This window comes from Neomonachus schauinslandi, chromosome 3, assembly GCF_002201575.2.
Source record: "Neomonachus schauinslandi chromosome 3, ASM220157v2, whole genome shotgun sequence".
In the NCBI taxonomy this organism is placed as follows: domain Eukaryota; kingdom Metazoa; phylum Chordata; class Mammalia; order Carnivora; family Phocidae; genus Neomonachus; species Neomonachus schauinslandi.
Genome location: NC_058405.1, coordinates 134,892,846 through 134,917,052, shown reverse-complemented (window position 1 = coordinate 134,917,052; position 24,207 = coordinate 134,892,846). Strand labels below are relative to the sequence as shown.

Sequence of the window (24,207 nt, the reverse complement as noted above, 5' to 3'; positions counted from 1 at the left end):
TCTGTCTCTCATTCTCTCCCTCAAATAAATAAATAAAATCTTTAAAAAAAAAAAAAAAAAGAAATCCATCACAAGCGGCATACATGCTAAAGAGTGAGGATACTGTGCTTAAGCCTTTGGGAAAATAGATAAAGGCATTCCGAAGCCCAGTAAAGGCAATACAGAAGAAGCCATGCCATGTCTCACTCTTTGCCGGGCATTCCACCCATATAAATATTGGGGTTCCTAATACTCCCTTCTGATGTTGCTCTAGAACAGAAAGATAGAATTTGCCCCCTCCCTTCACACCGTTTTGCTTCCTTGTTTGTAGTATAGATGAACAGTTGGACAACCTTACATGGAAGTGCATTTTAAGGATAAATTATATTGCAGGACATTCTAGTTTGAGAACAAGATGGGTTTGCAGCATAAACGTTCACTGAGCCAGGCAAAGTAGACAAAGACCGTGTGTGTGCGCGCGCGCGCGTGCGTGCATCTGTGCACGTGCGTGTGTGTGAAAGAGAAAAGAGCGAGGGAGAACAGGATTCATTTTCACACTAGGGAGCTTCTGGAACTAGTCTCTTGCCTTGTCTCTACACCGTCACGTAATTCCCATCACCAGGTAATACTTATCGAGCACCCTGGCGAGCACAGCTCTGCTGACCATTTTGTACTTACTTAAAATATCCTAATCATTGCTCAGTAGAAGCTTTTGAGCTGATGAAGAACTTACAGTGAATCCAGATGAGTCGGGCCAAGCAGCCGTGCGATGTGACGGGACCCACTTGATACCGAGAGAACGGCTCAGCTCTACGTCCGCGTAACCCGCGCCCCCCCCCCCCCCAAGCCCCAGCTTGCCGCACTGACCCTGGTGTCCGTCCAAGGCCCTTCCACGCTAACGTTCGATTATTCTGGTTTCTTACTTTAGTTTTCGTTTATGAATGAACCAAAACTTCTTAAAATTTATCCAGGACATTATCGTAAGTATGTCATTTTGAACGTAAGGGCCTTTCATGTACTATTTCGACTCCATACCAACACACGACTGTTGGAATTCCTAGCCGGCTGATGAGAACAATAAAGTGCCTGTGGCCACATGGAAAGTGGTGAAGCTGGGATCTAGGCTTGCGTCGTCTGACTGCCGAAACTGCGGACATGACCGCAGAGCTATACTGCGCTCCCCCCCACACACACACCCCCACACACCCACCCACACACACACTCAACAGTGTCCTTGTGTGTTTTACAAACAGCAGACAGTTGAAATATCCTGTCTTGGAGCGCAGCTCTGTCTTAGGGCTTTGGGACTTCGTAAAACATTTGATCTTCCAGTATCTCCTTTCACCAGCTGTCAGTTCGAACGCAAAAATGACATTTGCACGATCCTTTTGATTCCAGAAGATTATCTAGGTCACTAAGTATGTCAGCTGTCACACTGCAGCAGCTAATTCTTCCAAAAACAGAAGACTGTTAATCGGAATTGCAGTAAATCTGATGTAGACCATCCATCCTCTCTTAGTTGGAAACTCATCGGTACACAGAAAATGATTTTGTTCTTTCCAAGTTTTCGGCCACCAGTTGGGCTTGACTTCTACTTCTGCGTGTTGCACTCAAGTTGCTGCTTGGAAAAAACCGTAATTATTCGTTCTGGTTTCTCCATATCGTTGTCAACACTTGGTATGGTCAGTTTTTAACATTTTAGCTATTCTAATAGGTGTATAATGGTATCTCATTGTAGTTTTAATTTGTATTTCCTAATGATTCATGATGTTGAGCATCTTCTTGTGTGCTTCTCTGCCACCATACATCCTCTTCACTCATTTTCTAAAACTGAGTTCATTTTCTTATTATTGAGTTTTGAGAGTTCTTAATATTTTCCGAATGGAAGTCCTTTACCAGATACATGATTTGCAATATTTTCTCCAAGTCCATGGCCTATCTTTTCATTCTCTTAAGTATCTTTTGTAGCACAGAAATTTTTCTTTTGGACAAAGTCAATTTATTAACATTTTTAAACACTTTTGGTGTCATACATAAGACACATTTGCCTCACCTAAAGTCATAAGGTCTTCCTATGATTTTTTTCTAGAAGTTTTATAGTTTATCTTTTGGGCCAATGATCCAGTTTAAATTAATTTTTATATAGTGTGAGGTGTTCATCAAAGTTCTTTTCTCTTATTCATTCATTTATTTATTATTTTTTTAAATTTTTGCATACAGATATTAAATTGTTCCAGCATCATTTGTTGAAAATACTATCTTTTCTCTATTTTACATCTTTGTAAAAATCAGTTGTCTGTACATGCATGGGTCTATTATTGTAATTTCTATTCTGTTATATTTGTCTGTCTTTTTACCAATACCACACTGTCTTTATTACTGCTTTTTTATAATAAATTTGGAACAGGCAATGTTATTCATCCAACTTTGTTCTTCTTTTTCACAGTTGTTTTGACTATTCTAGGTCCTTTGCATTTCATTCCATATGAACTTTATAATCAGCATGTCAAATTCTATTAAAATACCTGCTGGGATTTTGACTGGGATTACTTTGAATCTTTAGATGAATTTGAGGAGAACTAACATCTTAATAATATTGAGTCTTCTGACCCATGAGCATGATATTTGGCTCAATTTATTTAGGTCATTTATAATATCCCTCAGCAGTGTTTTGCAGTTTTTAGTGCACAAGTCTTTTATATTTTTGATCAGATTTACTTCTCAGCTACTATAAATGGTGTGCTTAAAATTTTTTCAATTCCTAATTGTTCTTTGCTAATATATAGAAGTACTGATTTTCATATATACTGATTTTGTATTCTGTAACCATACTAAACTCACTTTTTTTTTTTTTTTTTTTAAGAGTGGAATTTAATCTTTACTTACAGGACACTGCAAGAGAGGAGAGATTCCACATAGAAATAAGAAACCCACTGAGAGGAGGAGCTTCATACAGGTTGTACAGTTTGGAACTGGTCAAGTAGAGTTTCCTTGTAAAAAGTGCTACAATAACAAAACACATTTAAAAAGAGTTCTTAGTAGAAAAACAGTAAGACAAACTTCTACCGAACAGAGTACACAACAAACAACTTTCTGCCTCAGCTGTACAATCTAAAAGTTAAAAGTCCCGGGAGTGCCATCCTGAACTTGGAACGTATAGCCTTCAGAGGTAGTTTCTGGCACAACATTCTGATCTTCCTCTTCCTCTACAGAGAAATACTTCTCAATCAAGTTTAATGAAGCTTTGTACACAGACTCATTTTCATGGTTTTGTAGAGCTTCAATTTTGTCCAAACCTCCACATTCTTCAATCATTATACTAAGTTTTTCAGTTCCACCTAGTTTCTCAGCAGCCTGAAAGATGTTTGAAATGGCATCCAGAATAACCAGAATAATTTTGGTGTCTTTTGCAGTTAAGAGGTTCATCAATGGTTCTATTATGCCACAATGAACGAGGTATACAATCTGTTCAACTGTCCCACCACTTGTATAGTTGGTCACAGCCCAGACAGCTTCCTTTTGTGTCTTAAAGTCTGCCTTAGAGAGAACACCAACGAGGAATGGGACTAATCCATGATTCACAACTTGCTGTATCTGGTCCTGGCGACCAGCTGTGATGTTTGACATTGTCCACGTAGCTTCCTTCTGAATATTAGTTTTGGGGTTCGTTAGGAGGCTGGGAAAAACAGCAAGTGCTCCTGCATCTATTACAACCTGAGTCTGTTCATCTGTCCCAGTGACAATATTTCCTATGGCTCTTAGCGCAGGAGTCACAATGGGCAATTCAGTAGCTCCTAGAAGCTTCACAAGCTGGGGCACAACTCCTGTTTTCACAACCATTTCAATCCGTTCATTTGGACCATCAGTAAGGTAGGAAATGGCCCAGCAGGTATCTGCCAATACTTCTGGATCATCATGATGCAGGAGACGAACTAAAGTAGGAAGAATCTGCTCAACAGCATCTAATGGGGGTGCAGGATTCTTGTTGCGACAAAGGTTTGAAAGTGTCCAAGTAAGGTTACGTAAGTAACCACATGCTAAAGATGACATATCAGGAACTGCAAGGAGAGCCAACAGTGGGTCAACTGCACCATACTTAATAACCAAGTCTCGAAAAACTGAACCATCACCTGCAATGTTTCCTAGAGCCCATACAGCTTGTTCACTGATGTGGGCATGGGAAGATGCCAACAGAGAAATGAATGCTGGGATAGCACCTCCATCTACCACAGCCTTGGTCTGTTCTGACGTCCCAGAAGCAATGTTAGTGAGAGCCCAAGCAGATTCAAACTGAATGGGACTACAATCAGTTCTGCCCAAGAAGGACACAAACTTTGGAATCAAACCAGCCCGAATTATGTTGTCTATGGGGGGCTGTTTTTCCCTAGAAAGCAGTTTCCTAGCAGCTTGAGTAGCCTGGAGCTGGCTTTCCAAATTGTTGCTATTTATGCCTTTGACAATGTCATCAACAGACCAATTTACAGTGCCCTGGTTGTTGCGGTTTTCCTGTAGTGGAGAGGTAGCATCATCAGGAAACGAGCTTACGTTTCTCCTTTTCAGCATCTGGTCATCCTTCTTAGCTTTCCTCAGCTCCACATTAACTTCTATTCGGCGCCGCCTCATTTCTGTACTGTCTTTCCCCTTGTTCTTGAATCTGTTAAGGCGGGCAGCTGGTGAATTAGCATTCTCGTTGGTGGACATGGTTATGAGACAAAGGGAGAAAGCTACACGGCCGGCTCAGGCTTCCACAGAAGGCGGTCCGGGGCACGCAGGCTGCAGGTCAGCTGCCCTCAAAACGTCCACCACGGATCACCCCAAAGACGGTGTCCTAAACTCACTTTTTAATTCTACTTGTTTTCTTGTAGATTAAATTTCTTTATAAGCAAAAACAGCTTTACTTCCATCTTTCTAATCTGGATGCCTTTTGTTTCTTTTTCTTGCCATACTGCACTGGCTAGAATCTCCAACACTGTTGGATAGAAGTAGTAAGGGTGGATATCCTTGTTTTGTTTCTGATCTTAGGAGGAAAGCATTCAGTCTTTTACCAATAAATTGATATTAGTTGTAGGTTCTTCACAGATACCGTTAATCAGACCGATGAAGTTCACTTTTGTTCCTAGTTTGCTGAGAGTTTTTCTCAGTATTGGATGTTAGATTTTTGTCATATGCTTTGTCTACATTATTGAGATGATCTTATGGTTTTCTTTTATAGTTTGTTTATATTGTGAATTACACTGATTTTCATGCCTGGGTCATAATATATTATAATATTTATATATTGTTGAATTTGACTTGCTCAAATTCTGTTTAGAATTTTTATACCTATGTTAATGAACTATTTGTCTATAGTTTTCTTGTAATATTTTAGTCTGACTTTGGTATTAGAGTAATGCTGGTCTCATGAGATGTGTTTGGAAGTCTTATCTTCTTTCTCAGTTATCTGGAAGTTTGCAGAGAATTAGTAGAATTTGCCAGGAAGACAATTTGGGCCTAGAAAGATTTTAAACTCCAAATTCAATATCTTTTTTTTAAAAGATTTTATTTATTTATTTGACAGAGAGAGAGAGATAGCGAGAGAGGGAACACAAGTAGGGGGAGTGGGAGAGGGAGAAGCAGGCCTCCTGCTGAGCAGGGAGCCCAATGCAGGGCTCGATCCCAGGACCCTAGGATCATGACCTAAGCCGAAGGCAGACTCATAACGACTGAGCCACCCAGGTGCCCCTCAATGTCTTTAATAGATATTGGGCTCTTCAGGTTATGTATTTCTTCTTGAGTGAGCTTTGGTTATTTGTGTGTTCCAAGGGATCTGTCCACTTCTGGATAGTTGAATTTATTCACATGAAATTATTCACAATATTCCTTTATTATCTTTTTAATAGGATCTATCATAAAGTCACCACTCTCATGTCTGACCTTGGTAATTTATGTCTTTACTCTTTTTTTTTTTTTCCTGATCAGTCTGCCTAAAGGCTACTGATCTTTTCAAAAAAACAGCTTTTGTTTTCATTGTTTTTTCGTATTGTTTTTCTGTTTTCTGGTTTTGTTTTGTTTTGTTTTCCTGCTCTGATCTTTATTATTTATTTTCTTCTTTTTTGGGTTTAATTTGCTTTTCTTTTGTAGTTGTTGTTGTTTACATGTAGGTAGCTTTTTTTTATTTTAATTTTTTTATTGAAGTAGAGTTGACACATGATGTTACATTAGCTTCAGGTGTACAACATAGTGATTCTACAAGTCTATACATTATGCTATGCTCACCACAAGCGTAATTACCATCTGTCACCATACAACACTATTATAATATCATTGTACCTTTTAGTCCCATGACTTATTCATTCAGTAACTGGAAGCCTCTATCTCCGACACCCCTCCACCTATTTTGCCCATCCCTTCACCCCCACTTTCCTCTGTCAATCATCAGTTTGTCCTCTGTACTTATAGGTCTGATTTTTCTTTTTGTTTATTCATTTGTTTTATTTTTTTTAGATTCTACATATGAGTGAAATCATATAGTATTTGTCTTTCTCAGTCTGACTTACTTCACTCAGCATAATACCCATTAGATCCATCCATGTTGTTGTAAAAGGTAAGATCTCATCCTTTTTTATAGCTGTGTATCCTTTCATAGTTTCTTAAGCCAAAGCTGAAGTCATTTATTAGATGTCTCTTTTCTTTTCTAAAATTAGCATTTAGTTCTTCCTTTATAAATCTTTATAAATGTTCCATATATACTTGAAAAGACTGTGTATTCTGATGCTGTTGGGTGGAATGTTTTCTAAATGTCACTTAGGTCAAGCTGGCTGATAATGTTCAGTTATTCTATATCCTTACTTATTTCCTATCTACTTGTTCTATCAATTGTTGAGAGAAAGCAGTTGAAATCCCTAATTATAATTGCAGATTTGTCTATTTCTCCTTAAAGCTCTTCCAGTTTTTGCTTCATGTATTTTGCAGATATGTGATTAAGGGCATAAACATTTAGAATTATTATGTCCTTTTAACAAATCTTTTATCATTATGAAATACCCTTTTTTATCCCTGGTAATATTTCTTGCTCTGAAACTACAATATTTGATATTTTAAATATAGCCACTTCAGCTTTAATTTGAATGGTGTTAGCATGATATATCTTTTCCATCCCCAGCTTTTAACTCATTTGTATTTTTATATTTAAAATGCATTTTCTGTAGGTAACTTATAGTTGAATCTTGCTCTTTCAATACATTCTGACAATCTCTGCCTTTTAATTGGGGAATTGAGGCCATTTGCATTTAATGTGATTGTTGATAAGATTAGGTTCAAAACTATCATTACCTTACTATTTGTAATCTAGTCAGTCCATGTGTTCTTTGCTCCCCCTTTCCTCTTTTTCTGCCTTGTGGTTAATTTCTGTTTTTCATGATTACGTTTTATCACCATTGGTGGCTTATTCTCTGTAATTTTTTGCCTTTTTAATTTTAGTGTTTGCATTAGTGTTTGTAGTGTACATCTTTAACCTACCGTAGTCTTTCTTCAAATCATATTAAACCATTTCACACACAGTATAAATACAACAATTGTGTACCTCTATTTCTTCCTTCCTGAACTTTGCACTATTGTTGGTATACATTTTACTTCTTTTACATGTGTTATATCTAACCCCATTACATAGTTATTATTTTTGTTTAAACAGTCAATTATCTTTAAAGTTCTTTTATTAATAAAAATATCTTAAATACCTTATGTATTCTAGTTGCCATTTCTGTGGCTCTTCATTGCTTTCTATAGATGCATATTTCCACTTGGAATCTTTTTCCTTTTACCTGAAGACATTTTTTCTTTTTTTAAACATCGTAATGTGAGTCTACTAGTAATGAATTGTTTCAGCTTTTGTATGTCCAAAAATGTCTTTACTTTGTTTCATTTTTGATAGATATTACCATGGCATATATGATATAAATTGACAGTCTTTTTTCTTCCAGCACTTCACAGATCCTGTACTTTAGCTCCTTGCTTGCATTGCTTCTACTGGAAATTGGATGTCATCTCTATCTTTGTTCCTCTGCATCTAACATGATTTTTTTTTTTTAGATTCCTTTAAGATTTTCTTTTTGCCACTGCTTTTGAGCAATTTGATTATGATGTGCCTTGATGGAGTTTTCTTCTTGTTTCTTTGAATGCTTGGGGTTTGTTGAGTTTCTTGCATCTCTATGTATATAGTTTTCATCAGACTTGAACAGTTTTTGGCCATTATTTCCTTAAACGTTTTTATACCTATGTGTCTCTCCTCTCCTTTAGGGACTCCACTTGCAAGTACATTGGGCTACTTAAAATTGTCCCATAGCTCACAAGTGCTCTGTTCAGATTTTTCAAATTCCCTTTCACTCTGTGTTTTATTTAGTTATTTTAATTGAGGTATAGTTGACACACTCTGGGTTTTATTGTGGAAAGTTTCTATTGCTGTTTTCAAGGTCATTTTTCTTTTCTTTTTCTGTAATGTGTAATCTGCCATTAATCTCTTACAAGTATTTTTTTAAAATCTTAGACATTGTATACTTAATCCCTAAAAGCTTGATTGGGGTCTTTTTTTTAGATTTTGCATGTCCCTATTAACTTTTTGAACATATGGAAGACAACTATAACAACTCTTTTAGTGTCCTTGCTACCAAATCTAACATCTGTGTCAGTTCTGGATCACTTTTAGTTGACTGATTTTTCTCCTCATTATGAGCTGTACTTTCCTTCTTCTTTGCATGCCTGGTAGTTTTGATTGGATACGAGACATTGTGGCATTTACCCACTGTGTGCTAGGTATTGTTGTATTCCTATAAATTTTATTGAGCTTTGTGACATAGTTAACTTACTTGAGACAGTTTGATCCTTTCAGGTCTTGCTTTTAAGGTTTATCAGGCAGGATTAGAGCAGCGTTCAGTTTAGGGCTAATTATTCTTCGTTATTGCAAGAAGGCCACTTTGTATACTCCACCCAAGGCCTATGAATCATGTTTTCCAGTCTATCTGGTGGGAACAGGCACATTCCTGGTCCTGTTTGTGTGTTAGGCACTGCTCTCTAGTCCTTTTGAGTGATTCTTTTTCTGGTCTCAGGTAGCTTTCTCACATGGCAGCATTGATCAGTACTCAAGTGAATACTCAGGAGTGACCCTCTGCATATTCCCAGAGTTCTCCCTCTGCGAAGCCCTCTCCGTTCAGGTGCTCTTTCCTGTGGACTCTAGCCACCATAGTGTCCCTGTACTCTCTTCCATCTCTGCAACTAAAGAATCCACTGGCCTCCACCTGAGTTTTTCCTCCTTGCATTGTGGACCAGAAACTCATGGCAGTAAGCTAAAATGGTAGTAAGGTCCACCTCATTTATTTCCCACTTATGGGAAATCACTGTCCTTTGTTGACTGATATACAGTATCATGAACCTCACTCTTCATATATTTTGTCCATTTTTTTGGCTGTTTCTGGCAGGAGGATAAATCTGTTTCCTATTACCCTTTTTTGGCCAGAAGCAGAATTTCCCTCATATTATTTTCCTAATCTGATTTTTTTCACTTTAAGATATTTAAAGAATTTAAAGAAATATTGAAAATATTTTGACATCATATGGACTCTGAGAAATAAACTGAGGGTTTTAGGGGTGGGGTGGGGGGATAAGTTAGTCCGGTGATGGGTATTAAGGAGGGCACGTATTGATTGGAGTACTGGGTGTTATATGTAAACAATGAATCACGGAACACTACATCAAAAACTAATGATGTAATGTATGGTGACTAACATAACATAATAAAATAAAATTTAAAAAAAGACAAAGAAGGGAAAAAATATTTTGACATCAATAAATAACTTCCACACTATTATTTTAAATGGCTGCATAGTATTCCACCGGTTGGACAGACCTGAACTTTCTAAACCAATCTTCTGCTATTGAATGTTTACATTGTTCCAGTTTTTCTTTCATTACAAACAATGTTAAGATAAACATTTCTGAAGCTACATATTTATAGACTTCCCTAATTACTTAAGAGAAATTCCTAGAAGTGGATATCATGGGTCAAAGTTATTCACATCTTTGATGGATTTTGTATATTTTGTCAAACTGTCCTCAAGAAAGTTTATGCATTTTTGTTTGTTTTTTACTCATTTCCTCGCTCATTTGTTAATATATCTAGTTTTTTTCTCTTTTCTTTCATTTAGTCTTTTCCTTGATTTTTTGTTGTTCATGGCATTTTCTTACAAAATCTTGTGATTTATGTTTTCTCAGAAAAGGAGGGGCAAGGCATGTAGATTGAAAATATGACTTTATTCAGCCTGCTTTCCAGACCCACAGAACTATAGCAAACTTGCTTCAAGATCCTGCTGTCCCCAGCTGGTGTTTGCTCACTGGTGTCTACTCTCCCACGGTTCTCTTTTCCAAGTTCAAGCTTTATGGCCCGGCTACTGAAAAGTGTCACCGCTATGGGAAACAGCAGGGTGACTGATATTTCTAGGGTAAGCAAGACACTGGCACAGGACAGAGACTGTATTTGGTGCCTCAGAAGCAGACTGGTTTGTAGCCATAGGTTTTTTCTGTGGCTACTTCCTGTCTCTAAAATGTGCTATGACTAAACTTCGTATTATAACTCTCTGAGTGAGACAGAGAAACCTGCAAGAGGGTCACACCTCCCTCCCAGCTGGGGGAAAGATGGAATTCTTAACAGCTGTTACAAAAAGAGGAGATCAAGAGTCACCAAGGGAAGAAACATGTGGCCCTAGAATGAAGGCTTGATGATGGGGCCTCACTCAGAGGCAATTCTGATTGAAACTGAATTTTGAAGTACACAAGCAGATGACAGTGTGACAATACAAGGCTAATTGATGCTTTCTTTTTCAAAATTACAGTACTATTCTGTACTTACGGGAGAGATTTTGTAAGATTTTGAACTGCTTTGGTGATTATAATTAAAAGAAGGTGGGTCCTTATTTTGTTTACTTCTATGACAATTGGAGGAAAAACCTCCAGTGTGTTTTCCTCAATCTTAATTGCCAGGCATGTGTACCTTCTGGGGGTATGAGATTCTGGAACAGTCGGTACAGGAGGCAGTGGGCCTGCAGCATGGAGTGGGCTGGGAGTCAAGGAGGGCAGGTAAGGCTTGCCTGTGGAGTCAGACACGTGTGGTTCTGAATCCTAGCTCTGCGTGCAGAGCTGTGCAATCCGGCACAAGTTGCTTAACCTGTTTAAACCTCAGTTTCCTTATCTGTAACACAGACACGATATTCCCATCACAGGTTGTTGTGAGGGGTAAGAGAGCTAATGCGGGGCATCTAAAAAGGCAGGAACATAGATGATATTATTTGGGGGGGACTGAAGTTGTCCTTCATGATGTCATTTGCCCAAGATTATGGTCACACTGGAATCTGTGAGCACTTACCACTAGGCACAGAGCAAGACCTCGTTAAAGTGCTACCTACTCTGTAAGTCAGGTGGCAAAAGTGATGCATTGACATTATGCCTCCTTTTCAGTAATGGGAGTAATTTATTTGGGGGGATACCTCTGACAGAATTATCGGTGGGTCATTTATATGTTAATATCAGAGAGGGGAAAGTGTGATGTAAACTTCAGCTGTGCTCTGGGAGGGTGAATGCTCCTTGTGGTCCTTACAACTGATGGGCAGTTAGGCCCTTTTGTCTAACTGAATCTCATGATGGGTCTGGAGTCAAGTTCAAGGGTAGCACTAGACAGGGCTGAAGTCCTCTCGATGATGAAGGGTGAAGTGCCCTTGTGGGAGAGGGAAGGTGGTGAGGAGAAAAGGGGAAGGGTAGGGAGGAAAGGGGAGTCAGCATAGGGTGCCTGGCTCTGCTCTCTGTATGGTGGGGCAGCCTGTAGTAAATCCAGATAGCAAGTGGCCAGAAGGTGCTTCAAGAATGGAGGTACCTGATAGTCCATGTCAAGGTGTTGTATGGCTCCTCCATCACCCAACACCTTTCAGGAAATTCTGCCCTACACACTGGTCTGTGGCACGCCCCTGCTCAAACTCTTGCATGGACTCCCATCTGAGCCCATCTCCACTCTGTCCCCTCCTGCTTGACTTCTGTGTGTTCCTGGAACATGGCAAGCAACCTCCCTGATGGCAGGCCTTTGCAGATGCTGTTCCTCCTGTCTGGATGCCCACAGAGCTCACCCCTCAATTGCTTCAGGTCTAAGTTCAAGTCACTTTCTAAGAACTTCTTTGATTGCTCTATATAAAATAGTGACTACCTCTCTGCTCTCCCTTATCCCAGGGGTGCCTTGGAGCTGGCTCATGTGAGTATGTAAGAACTGGTTGCTAGGGCTCCTGGGTGGCTCAGTTGGTTAGGCGACTGCCTTCGGCTCAGGTCATGATCCTGGAGTCCCGGGATCGAGTCCCGCATCAGGCTCCTTGCTCAGCGAGGAGCCTGCTTCTCCCTCTGACCCTCCCCCCTCTCATGTACTCTCTCTCATTCTCGCTCTCTCAAATAAATAAATAAATCTTTAAAAAAAAAAAAGAACTGGTTGCTAAATTTTCAGGAATTTTGCAAACTGGTTAAACACAGGATTATTAAAAATTAAATTATATAATTAATTAGTTTAATTATATGAAATTATACTAATAAATACATCAAATAAATTATATTAAAAGCAAAGGTGGCAAATTCTCCAAATGCATCGCTTCCTAATATTTTGTTATATTTTACTATTATCTATGCTTTTGATATACTTGGCACAATTGACATTTTGAGCCAAATAATTCTTTGTTGTAGGACATCTAGTACGGGGATGGCCTCTACCCACTAGACACTAGTAGTATCCCCTCTCCCTAGTTGTGATAACTGAAAAGGTCTCCAGACATTGCCAAATGTCCCTTGGGGAACAAAACTGTCCCCTGCTGAACATCACTAACCCATCCAGTGGTAACACTCTATGACGGTGTGCAGCTGTGTCTCATTCAATTCTGTGGTTAAAAGCATCACATAGGTTGCTTGAAATTGGTCATGGTGGGAGTATTTACACCGCAGAAATCTGCAAAAGCAAAGAAGAGTTTAATAGCCTGGATTTAATATTAATAACACAGTTTAAATTTAAAAGTGTGCCATGTCTGTAGCTATCATATTGTGGAAAGTGCAAAAAGTTGGGAAAACATTCTTCCAATGTTCAAAAACCATTTTCTGATTCAGCAAAGAAGTCACTCACAGCATTGATGAAAGAGTGAAGTTTTAATGTACATCTGTATTATTTCACTTTTGTACTTTTCTTAATGTAAACAAAATTATCAGTTAGCATTCATGTTGGTACTGTATTCATTTTTTCATTGCAACCAGAGGGTAGCTTTGGAGGCAAGAATTTGGCAAAAATTGGAGAACTGGTAGCTTATATAGAAGTTATGATGAAAAAAACTAAATATTCTCAAGAAACAAGAAAGGTCTCAAGTACACAACCTAACCCTACACCTAAAGGAGCTGGAGAAAGAACAGCAAATAAAGCCTAAACCCAGCAGGAGAAGAGAAATAATAAAGATCAGAGCAGAAATCAATGAAAGAGAAAGTAAAAGAACAGTAGAACAGATCAACGAAACTAGGAGCTGGTTCTTTGAAAGAATTAACAAGATTGATAAACCCCTGGCCAGACTTATCAAAAAGAGAAGAGAAATGACCCAAATCAACAAAATCATGAATGAAAGAGGAGAGATCACAACCAACACCAAAGAAATACAAACAATTATAAGAACATATTATGAGCAACTCTATGCCAGCAAATTAGATAACGTGGAAGAAATGGATTCATTCGTAGAGATTATCAACTACCAAAACTGAACCAGGAAGGAATACAAAAACTGAACAGACCTATAACCACTAAGGAAATTGAAGCAATCATTAAAAATCTCCCAACAAAAAAAAGCCCAGGGCCAGATGGCTTCGCAGGGGAATTCTACCAAACATTTAAGGAAGACTTAATACCTATTCTTCTGAAACTGTTCCAAAAAATAGAAATGGAAGGAAAACTTCCAAACTCGTTTTATGAGGCTACCATTACCTTGATCCCAAAACCAGACAAAGACCCCAACAAAAAGGAGAATTACAGACCAATATCCTTGATGAACATGGATATAAAAATTCTCACCAAAATACTAGCCAATAGGATCCAACAGTACATTAAAAGGATTATTCACCACGACCAAGTGGGATTTATCCCTGGGCTGCAAGGTTGGTTCAACATCCACAAATCAATCAACGTGATACAATACATTAACAAAAGAAAGAACAAGAACCATACGATCCTCTCAATAGATGCAGAAAAAGCATTTGACAAAGTACAGCATCCTTTCTTGATCAAAACTCTTCAGAGTATAGGGATAGAGGGTACATACCTCAATATCATAAAAGCCATCTATGAAAAACCACAGCAAATATCATTCTCAATGGGGAAAAACTGAGAGCTTTCCCCCTAAGGTCAGGAACATGGCAGGGATGTCCACTATCACCACTGCTATTCAACATAGTATTAGAAGTCCTAGCCACAGCAATCAGACAACAAAAAGAAATCAAAGGCATCTAAATTGGCAAAGAAGAAATCAAACTCTCACTCTTTGCAGATGATATGATACTTCATGTGGAAAACCCAAAAGACTCCACCCCAAAACTGCTAGAACTCATACAGGAATTCAGTCAAGTGGCAGGATATAAAATCAACGCACAGAAATCAGTGGCATTTCTATACACCAACAACAAGACAGAAGAAAGAGAAATTAAGGAGTCAATCCCATTCACAATTGCACCCAAAACCATAAGATACCTAGGAATAAATCTAACCAAAGAGGCAAAGGATCTGTACTCAGAAAACTATAAAATACTCATGAAAGAAAATGAGGAAGACACAAAGAAATGGAAAAATGTTCCATACTCATGGATTGGAAGAACAAATATTGTGAAGATGTCAATGCTACCGAGAGCAATCTACACATTCAATGCAATCCCCTTCAAAATACCATCCACTTTTTTCAAAGAAATGGAACAAATAATCCTAAAATTTGCATGGAACCAGAAAAGACCCCGAATAGCCAGAGGAATGTTGAAAAAGAAAAGCAAAGCTGGCGGCATCACAATTCCGGACTTCAAGCTCTATTACAAAGCTGTCATCATCAAGACAGTATGGTACTGGCACAAAAACAGACACATAGATCAATGGAACAGAATAGAGAGCCCAGAAATGGACCCTCAACTCTATGGTCAAGTAGTCTTTGACAAAGCAGGAAGGAATGTCCAATGGAAAAAAGACAGTCTCTTCAACAAATGGTGTTGGGAAAATTGGACAGCCACATGCAGAAGAATGAAACTGGACCATATCCTTACACCACACACAAAAATAGACTCCAAATGGTTGAAAGACCTAAATGTGAGACAGGAGTCCATCAAAATCCTAAAGGAGAACACAGGCAGCAACCTCTTCGACCTCAGCCGCAGCAACTTCTTCCTAGAAACATCGCCAAAGGCAAGGAAACCAAGGGCAAAAATGAACTATTGGGACTGCATCAAGATAAAAAGCTTCTGCACAGCAAAAGAAACAGTCAACAAAACCAAAAGACAACCGACAGAATGGGAGAAGATATTTGCAAATGACAGATCAGATAAAGGGCTAGTATCCAAAATCTATAAAGAACTTATCAAACTCAACACCCAAAGAACAAATAATCCAATCAAGAAATGGGCAGAAGACATGAACAGACATTTTTCCAAAGAAGACATCCAAATGGCCAACAGACACATGAAAAAGTGCTCAATATCGCTCGGCATCAGGGAAATCCAAATCAGAACCTCAATGAGATACCACCTCACACCAGTCAGAATGGCTAAAATTAACAAGTCAGGAAACGACAGATGTTGGCAGGGATGCGGAGAAAGGGGAACCCTCCTACACTGTTGGTGGGAATGCAAGCTGGTGCAACCACTCTGGAAAACAGTATGGAGGTTCCTCACAAAGTTGAAAATAGAGCTACCATACGATCCAGCAATTGCACTACTGGGTATTTGCCCCAAAGATACAAATGTAGGGATCCGAAGGGGTATGTGCACCCTGATGTTTATAGCAGCAATGTCCACAATAGCCAAACTGTGGAAAGAGCCAAGATGTCCATCGACAGATGAATGGATAAAGAAGATGTAGTATATATATACAATGGAATATTATGCAGCCACCAAAAGGAATGAGCTCTTGCCATTTGCAACGACGTGGATGGAGCTGGAGGGTATTATGTTGAGCGAAATAAGTCAATCAGAGAAAGACATGTATCATATGACCTCACTGATATGAGGAATTCTTAATCTCAGGAAACAAACTGAGGGTTGCTGGAGTGGGGGGTGGGGTGGGAGGGATGGGGTGGCTGGGTGATAGACACTGGGGAGGGTCTGTGCTATGGTGAGTGCTGTGAATTGTGCAAGACTGTTGAATCTCAGATCTGTACCTCTGAAACAAATAATGCAATGTATGTTAAGGAAAAAAAAAAAGAAGGAGCTAGCAGGAGGGGAAGAATGAAGGGGGGAAATCGGAGGGGGAGACGAACCATGAGAGACGATGGACTCTGAAAAACAAACTGAGGGTTCTAGAGGGTAGGGGGGTGGGAGGATGGGTTAGCCTGGTGATGGATATTAAAGAGGGCACGTTCTGCATGGAGCACTGGATGTTATGCACGAACAATGAATCATGGAACACTACATCAAAAACTAATGATGTAATGTATGGTGATTAACATAACAATAAAAATATTTTTTTAAAAAGAAAAAAACTAAATATTTTATTATTATTTATAAATATTTTGCTACAAATCTTTAATGTAGTAAAATTTATGATAAATATAAAATATATATTATATAATCATCATATATTATAGAATACATATTTAGATAAAATGTGAAATTTATGATGGGTACACACACGTGCATACGCTTTTACCCAGAGAGCCAGTCGTTAGTACACCACTGCTGTATGCCCTTTACCCTTTCATTTAACCAATAAACACTCATCCAACACCCTGTCTCAGGCCTTATTCTACGTGTTGCAAATAGGTCAAAACAAACAAACAAAATTCCCTGCCCTTATGGAGCTGCCATCTTCATGCAGTCCTGTCTCTGTCGCACTAATCACCCTCCGGCAAACCATGTATTTACTTGTTTTCTGTGTTGTTGCCCATCTTTCTTCACGAAAATGTAAGCTTCACGAAGACATGGCCGTTTTTATGAACGAATGGATCAATGAAGGAACCCGAGCATGCGGCGTGTGTCAGGGAAAGGAGCTGGATTCCATACTCTGGGGAAAGAGTGCCCATGAAATGATAAAGCAAGCTATAAGCTGAATTAATTTAGTGGTAGCCTGAGCTCACACACAGACCTGAGTATGAGAATTTAAAGCCCTCTAGGATTTTCAGAAATTTCAAAAAAGTGCTTGCCCTTTCTGCATGGGGTTTGGACTAAGCTTTATATTGTAAAGGGCAGAGAGATTTCAGTTAACTGAGGTTAAGCCCGATGTCCCTCCTAGGAGAGTCTGGACTCAGGGGCAGTATATGGGTGCATCTCTGCATAAACCACTCATCTTAGACCCAATCCAGGGTGCGCATGATCCCAGTGAGTGCCAAATTGTAGGTTGTGATACAGGGAGCCATAAACAGACCCAGCACAGGCTGGTGTGGACCTTGGAATTCCATCTACAGTGAGAAAGAAGTTGTGAAAGCCTCTTTGAAACCAGCTTCACTGTGATTGATGGCACCAGGATGTTTGAGACCAAAGATTTCAGATAAAAATCCAGACAGAAAACCAGGCAAAAAGCTACCTGAAGGTTGTTGGGCAAGCCACCACCCATATACAGAACATTTATTAAAATATTGAAGATTTTCTGGAAGGGAAATAGAGAATGTTAGCATATATGCTCAGTCTAATCAAAGATCCCCATCTCTCTTCCATTTGCCCAGAAAGAATCTCCTAAAGACTAAGCTCATTCTGGGCACCAGCAATTAGTCAAGCACTGGAGTTCCTGTGGAGGCCAGAAGCCCCTAGAAACTAGGGTGTTCTCTCAGGACATGGTAGCCAGGGCCATGGAAATTTTGTTGTAGGAGAGGGCACCCAAAGGAGGAAAAGTGTTGGAGAGTGTACATTAAAGGTTGTACATGGTCTCAGGCACCATGGGTCTGTGACCAACTACATAACAAAACTAAGATGGGTTCTTAGTCATGAGTCCAACTTTTGACTATTCCCCCACAGGGAGGAGCAAACAGCATTGTGGTAAGATTAGAAAGATTATTGGAAAGAGGAACAGAAAATTGGCATAGAACAGGGGAAAGAGCACTCAGTTAGAAAGGGATTCCCAGGTTGATGGGGAGGGGAAATTATGCTTGAGAGACCCAGCCTGTGTGGGATTTATGGAGGAGAACCACATGCCCACTGTTGGAATGGTTCATGCAGAAAAGGAAGGAGGAACAACTGGGGAGAAGGAAGCAATACCTACTCTCATAGAATACCCCAGAATAGACATGGGAAGACAGAGATGGTGTGGGTCTGCCTCATGTGCCAGAGAATGGGGTCAAGCAGATCGCACCTCCCACCATCACTTGCCTAGGCACTTGGTTAGCAATTATGCTCACTCCTTTGCTTCTGGTGTGGGGTCACTAGACAGACGGTCCTTACCACCAAATTGTGCCTACTGGGAGAAGGCTCTGAGTTTGCTCGGAGATGGCCAGGCATGCCTCCTGCTCTGGGCAGGGTCCTGCCCAGCTCTGGAAGGGAATGGTTGTGGGGAGTGTTCATGGAAAACTCATGAGGAACACCTTTGGACTCCATGACACAGGAACTCCACCCTTTTGTCTCTTGTGTATGGAAAAGACATTTCTCTGGGCAAACGGCATCCATGCTGAGAATCTAACACTGTTCATGAAAGAGCAAAGATTTGCCTGAAAGGATGAAGAAATGAGAACAGTGCAGAGGGGAATCATCCTGACTTCCTGAAAAAACAATCCCAGTTAGGAACCTTTCTCTCTTTGCCCTAAGACGGCACAGGGTCTGGCATTCTGTCTTCCTCCCCACCACAGTCCAGACATGACAGAGTCAGAGACAGAATTGGGAGACAAAGGGCTATGAGATTCTTATAAATAGTATGTCCAGTCCCTTTTGTGGGTTTTGCTATGACCACACAGCCCCAAGGTAACCTGGCTGGTTCAGGAAGAACAATCCTGACCAGGTTTTCATGAACATTATTTACTCTACTAAACGAAGGAGGGAAACTCAGGCATGCCTGAAACTTCAATGTTCTGCCTTCGCACTCACAGTTTCGTGGGGATGGGACTTCCATCCTAAACCCAGGCCCCTCCCCTCCCTCATCCTCAAAGTCCCTGGTGTTTGGGTTCCCATTCTGACTTAGTTTCCATTGGCCTCGTCAACTCCAGTTCTCCTTTCTCCAAAATCAGCAAAAGATAGACTCTCACTGATTGGGCAAGGGTGCTCCTATCTAGATCAAAGCCAGCGCTGCGCTTCATCTAAATCGGCAGTGTTTTGAAAATTCACGGGGACAAATTATTGTTGACATGATAGTGAGGATGGGGGGTGGGGGCACCACTGACATTTAATGAGAGTGGAGGTCAGGGCATTTGGCCCAACCCAGTGAAAAACTGCTATACCTCCTGTTTGACTTTCAAATATCTCCCACTGGACGTTCACAATGAGAAAAACATATTTATGATCAACTGAGACTAGAATGTACACTCATTCAAAAAAAATACTCATTTATGTATAAACATGAAGTACTTTGTATAGTTTTAATAATGTTTTCTTTTTCTGGAACATCATGTAAATCAAGGGAAGACTGCTTTTTGTATCACATGGAATTTGAGCACAAGTTGCTCCTAGTTTTGAAAAATCGCTCCACCAACTGCCACAGAGCTCATGATACGGAATGTGCCAACACAATGACTCAGCCCTCCAGGTCAGCGTGTGTAGCTTGCGCACTCAGTGACTCTGCATGTAGCTGATAGCAGTATGCCCACCTGAGCCTCTCTATACCGAAGTACATCTGATGGTCTTACACATTACTTGTCTTTTATTATGCCTTTATATTATAGTTAGGGCCTTTTATGGGCTTTAAAAAATTTCTGTGGCTAGGTAGGTTTTGCATTTTATTTCAAGATTATAAGGGGGGCATTATAAGAGATTATCATAAGAAGGGTCAGTGGCACTGGTTTCCGACTTTTGAGATGGACTGGTCTAGAAGTTCCAGAAAGTTCACGAGGGTTCCTTATGGCTATCAGTGATTTGCATTATCGGTAAGAACAAGAGGGTTACAGACTGCTTTTACCCTTTTTTCTTGGTCTTTCTGTCTCTCCTCCCCCCTCCCCTCCCGCATCCGAAATTTTCATCACCGACTACTGGTGCAAACTGGGAACACAGCTTTGGTGACTCTGTAAATGGTCTTGTGGGAATCAGTGGAGAGGCCCTGCTGATTTCCTGCCTCTGTCCCTCACAAGAAGAAGCAATTTTCACGCTTTTCTAGTCTGTATTTCACCCCCTTGTGCTATGGCGTCCGTGCAAGGTCAGACAGCTGGTGTGCAGCTGAGGGCACAAAGTTCACTCATTTTGAAAAAGGTAGAAAATCGATATATTTGACTTGTAAGCTTGTATATACCAGGGCCTCCAGATTTCCTGAGGCCTGAGATGATGGTGCATGTGGGACCTCTGTATTTTGCCTCTTATTCGGAAACTTTCGAACAAAACCATTGCTTCTTTTTAGTTTTAACCACTTCGTCAGATTTAAATTTTATCTCCGATTTACACTGACATCCTACCTCATTTCAGCTAGTCATAGGACGATTTTGTGCAGTGCAAAGGAAGTGCCTGGTGAGATAAATAGGAATGTATATCTGTAATTTCAGTTTCAAAGAAATTGCTGCTTTTCTCAGGTTTAAACTATTGCCACAGTATTTACTCAGTTTTTCAATTATAATTCTGATCTTCAGGGTAGAATTTTAAACTGTGTAGCTGGAAAGGCAATTCAACGTCATATCTCTTCATTTATGTCCATGTTGTATTATTTCAACATAATCACACTATAGTTAAATGATTTATGTTTATAGTATGCCATTTATATTTGAAAATGTGCATATAGATATTGCAATAATTCTAATAACTGCATCTCACTCTATTTTCAGTGGCAGGAAAATGCAATATTCCACCACATTGAGTTACAAAAGCTACATAATGTAATCTTCCTGGAACATTTATTCAGTGCCTAATCTGTGCACTGTCAAAGATTTTTCATTGTTATTGGAAAATTAAGACTATAACAAGTCTCACATTGGTATATATGTAACAGTTTTACATTTCTAGTAGTTAAAGCTAACAATGAAGATTTTACTTTTTTTCCGTCTTTGTTAGAGGAATGATTAAAAACAAGTCTTGGTGGGGCGCCTGGGTGGCTCAGTCGGTTAAACGGCTGCCTTCGGCTCAGGTCATGATCCCAGGGTCCTGGGATCAAGCCCCGCATCGGGCTCCCTGTTCAGCGGAGAGCCTGCTTCTCCCTCTCCCTCTGCCTGCCTCTCTGCCTACTTGTGCTCTCTATCTCTCTGTCAAATAAATAAATAAAATCTTTTAAAAAAATAATAAATAGGGAGCCTGGGTGGCTCAGTTGGTTAAGCGACTGCCTTCGGCTCAGGTCATGATCCTGGAGTCCCTGGATCGAGTCCCGCATCAGGCTCCCTGCTCGGCAGGGTGCCTGCTTCTCCCTCTGACCCTCCCCCCTCTCATGTGCTCTCTCTCTCTCATTCTCTCTGTCTCAAATAAATAAATAAAATCTTTAAAAAAAAATAATAAATAAATAAATAAAATAAAATAAAATAAAATAAAAACAAGTCTTGGAGATTTAAATTAGTGTTTGAGTTTTGCTAATTGCATAGACCTGTATCTTTCAATAGAGCCTTAACCTATGTTTTTATATCTCTTCTCAGACACAGAGTGCTATAGTACAGCTGCTCCAACTGTCTATGTGAGATAGTCTAAGTATTTGTTCTTTGGAGCAGACGAAGTTCATTGTGCCGAGAGGAGGTCCATTCTGGAGTTGGCAAAATAGATCTGTGGTCTGACAAACTTTCCAGGATATCAGAAGATCTAATTATAGCTGAAAACCCCTCCCAATAGCTACATAACTGTTCTGGTTATCATTGCTGAGCAACAAATTACCCCCATGATTTCTGTAGGTCAGGAATTCAGGAAGGGCTCGATCAGGCCATTCTCTTCTGCAGTTGGTTGGACTTACCTGCTTCTGGCTAGGCATTTCTCTTTCTCTTCTTGTGGTCTCAGATTTCCTCACGAGCTCTCTCCCTCTGGACTAGTTGGGCTTCCTCACAGCATGATGGCCTTGGGTCAGTTGGAGGGCATTCGCGGCAGCTCAGGGCTCTGGTGTCAGTGTTCCCGGAATGAGGAGGCTACAGCTGCCTGCCTTTTACAACCTAGCTTCAGAAATCACGTAATCACATTCACTTCATTCTTTTGGTTACGACAAAATCAAAAGCCTGCTTGAGTTCAAGGAGAGGGGACATAAACCATACTTCTCCAGGGAGGAGTTTCCAGGACACGCTGCTCGAGAGGGTGTGGAATGTGTGCTCTGGCAGGCAGGGTAAGAACTCCGCTGAGCCCGTGAAGCCCTCGGGCAGCTGTATGTTCACGGAGTCACATCCTTTTTGCTCTGGCTGCTCCAGCCCGGCTTACGTTCTGAACGCATCCAAACATGAAAGCAAACTTCTGAAAAAGAGGCCCTCAGGCGAGCCTTTGGCTGTGCTAGAACATTGAGCAGATGCAAGCGATCACCAAGTGCAGGATGCCCCACCACCTTTTAATGGGGATGAAACGCATTTCCTTCCAGTTACCTTCTAGGGCTAGAGAGAAGGGACGGTTGTGTTTTTGCCACGGACATTTCACTCAGCCCCCTTCCTCCCCCGCCCTACTTACCTTCACGGTGTGAAGTCTTTTTCCTCTATGAATATTGATACCAATTTCATGGCAGTGGGTAGATGTCATTGCGTGGTATCGATTAGGCAGAAATGTACTCATAAAAAGCAGTATTTTTTAAACATGCTATATTTGGAAAGAATGTTCATCCTTTAACACTTTCCCCTTGTCTGGCATCACTCCTTCATTTATTTATTCATCAAAGACATGAGTACATCTACATGCTGGCAGATACCCAGGCTAAAAGTGTTAGAGTTATCAATTGTTGATTTTCTCTATGCTCCACAAATCCTACTGAGACTTTCAAAAATAATGTTCATATTAATTCAGCCTCTTTCAACTGCAAGTGTCAGAATTTTTTGATTTCCGTAGCTTGGAAAATTAGAGTGGCACAGCTAGATCCGGGACGCCAGATGAGCTTGAGGTTGTCAGTTCTCTCCCCACTCCCTCACCTCTGCCTGTGGGTTGGCCTCACTCCCACCTGCCACAGATACAGTTCCTTACAGCTCTGTGGCCTCCATCTCTCCCATTCCAAACTAAAATTTTGATTGGCTCTGCTTGTATCTTCTATGGATCACCCTGGAGGCAGTCCCCGTGACCCCTGGAAAGGGGATGGGACGTGTAGAGGGAGGAGGGCGTGGCTGCACAGAGAACTGTAACATGCCCACCACAATGATACTCGCACCGCCTCTCTCTATTCCAGTTGCCATGGCCTTGACGCCAGGCTGGTCTTTCTGCCTCTGACCTCTCTTAGCTCTAGAACACTACACCCCATCAGCAGATTCATATTCTCAGAACTTCTCTTCATCATGCCATTCCCCTTCTCGAAAACCTTCCAAGAGTCCCCATTGTCCAGGATACAATCGCACCCACCAGGCATGGTGTCCTCACACTGCCCAAGTCTGCCCACCTGCTCAACCTCCCCTCCCACTTCTTCCTCCGCAAACTCCCGACTCCCGTGCTGTGGGTCTGCTTTCTCCCCACAAGACCACATTCCAGCCCCGTGCACTTGCTCCCACTGTTTTCTTTCCCTGAAAGGCCCACCTTGCCTCCATTTCTGATTCCTACCCATCATTTAGAGACCCTCCCATGCTCTGTTTCTCTGGGAAGCCACTCTGACCACCTCACCCCAGAGAAAAAGGGTGGTTCTTAGAATAGCACAGCCATTCAGATTTTTACCCTTTCTCCAGGATAAATTCTATACTCCAGAGACACTGTCTCATAGGACTCATTTCTGCCTCTTATCATCTTGTTTTCTCTTTTCTTTTTTTTTACTTT

At 40.5% G+C, this 24,207-nt stretch overlaps 1 protein-coding gene across 1 annotated transcript; it reads right to left on the bottom strand.

Moving 5' to 3' along the window:
• Window positions 1-2,867: 2,867 nt before the first annotated feature.
• On the bottom strand, window positions 2,868-4,800 carry LOC110592034 (importin subunit alpha-1-like). The gene has a single exon (XM_044913332.1). It carries the CDS (start codon window positions 4,678-4,680, stop codon window positions 3,091-3,093), a length of 1,590 nt encoding a protein of 529 aa, XP_044769267.1. The 5' UTR covers window positions 4,681-4,800; the 3' UTR covers window positions 2,868-3,090.
• Window positions 4,801-24,207: the final 19,407 nt, after the last annotated feature.

What these genes read in the sequence shown, in the direction of transcription:
- LOC110592034 (XM_044913332.1), bottom strand. Translation starts at nt 4,680, where the DNA reads ATGTCCACCAACGAGAATGCTAATTCACCAGCTGCCCGCCTTAACAGA.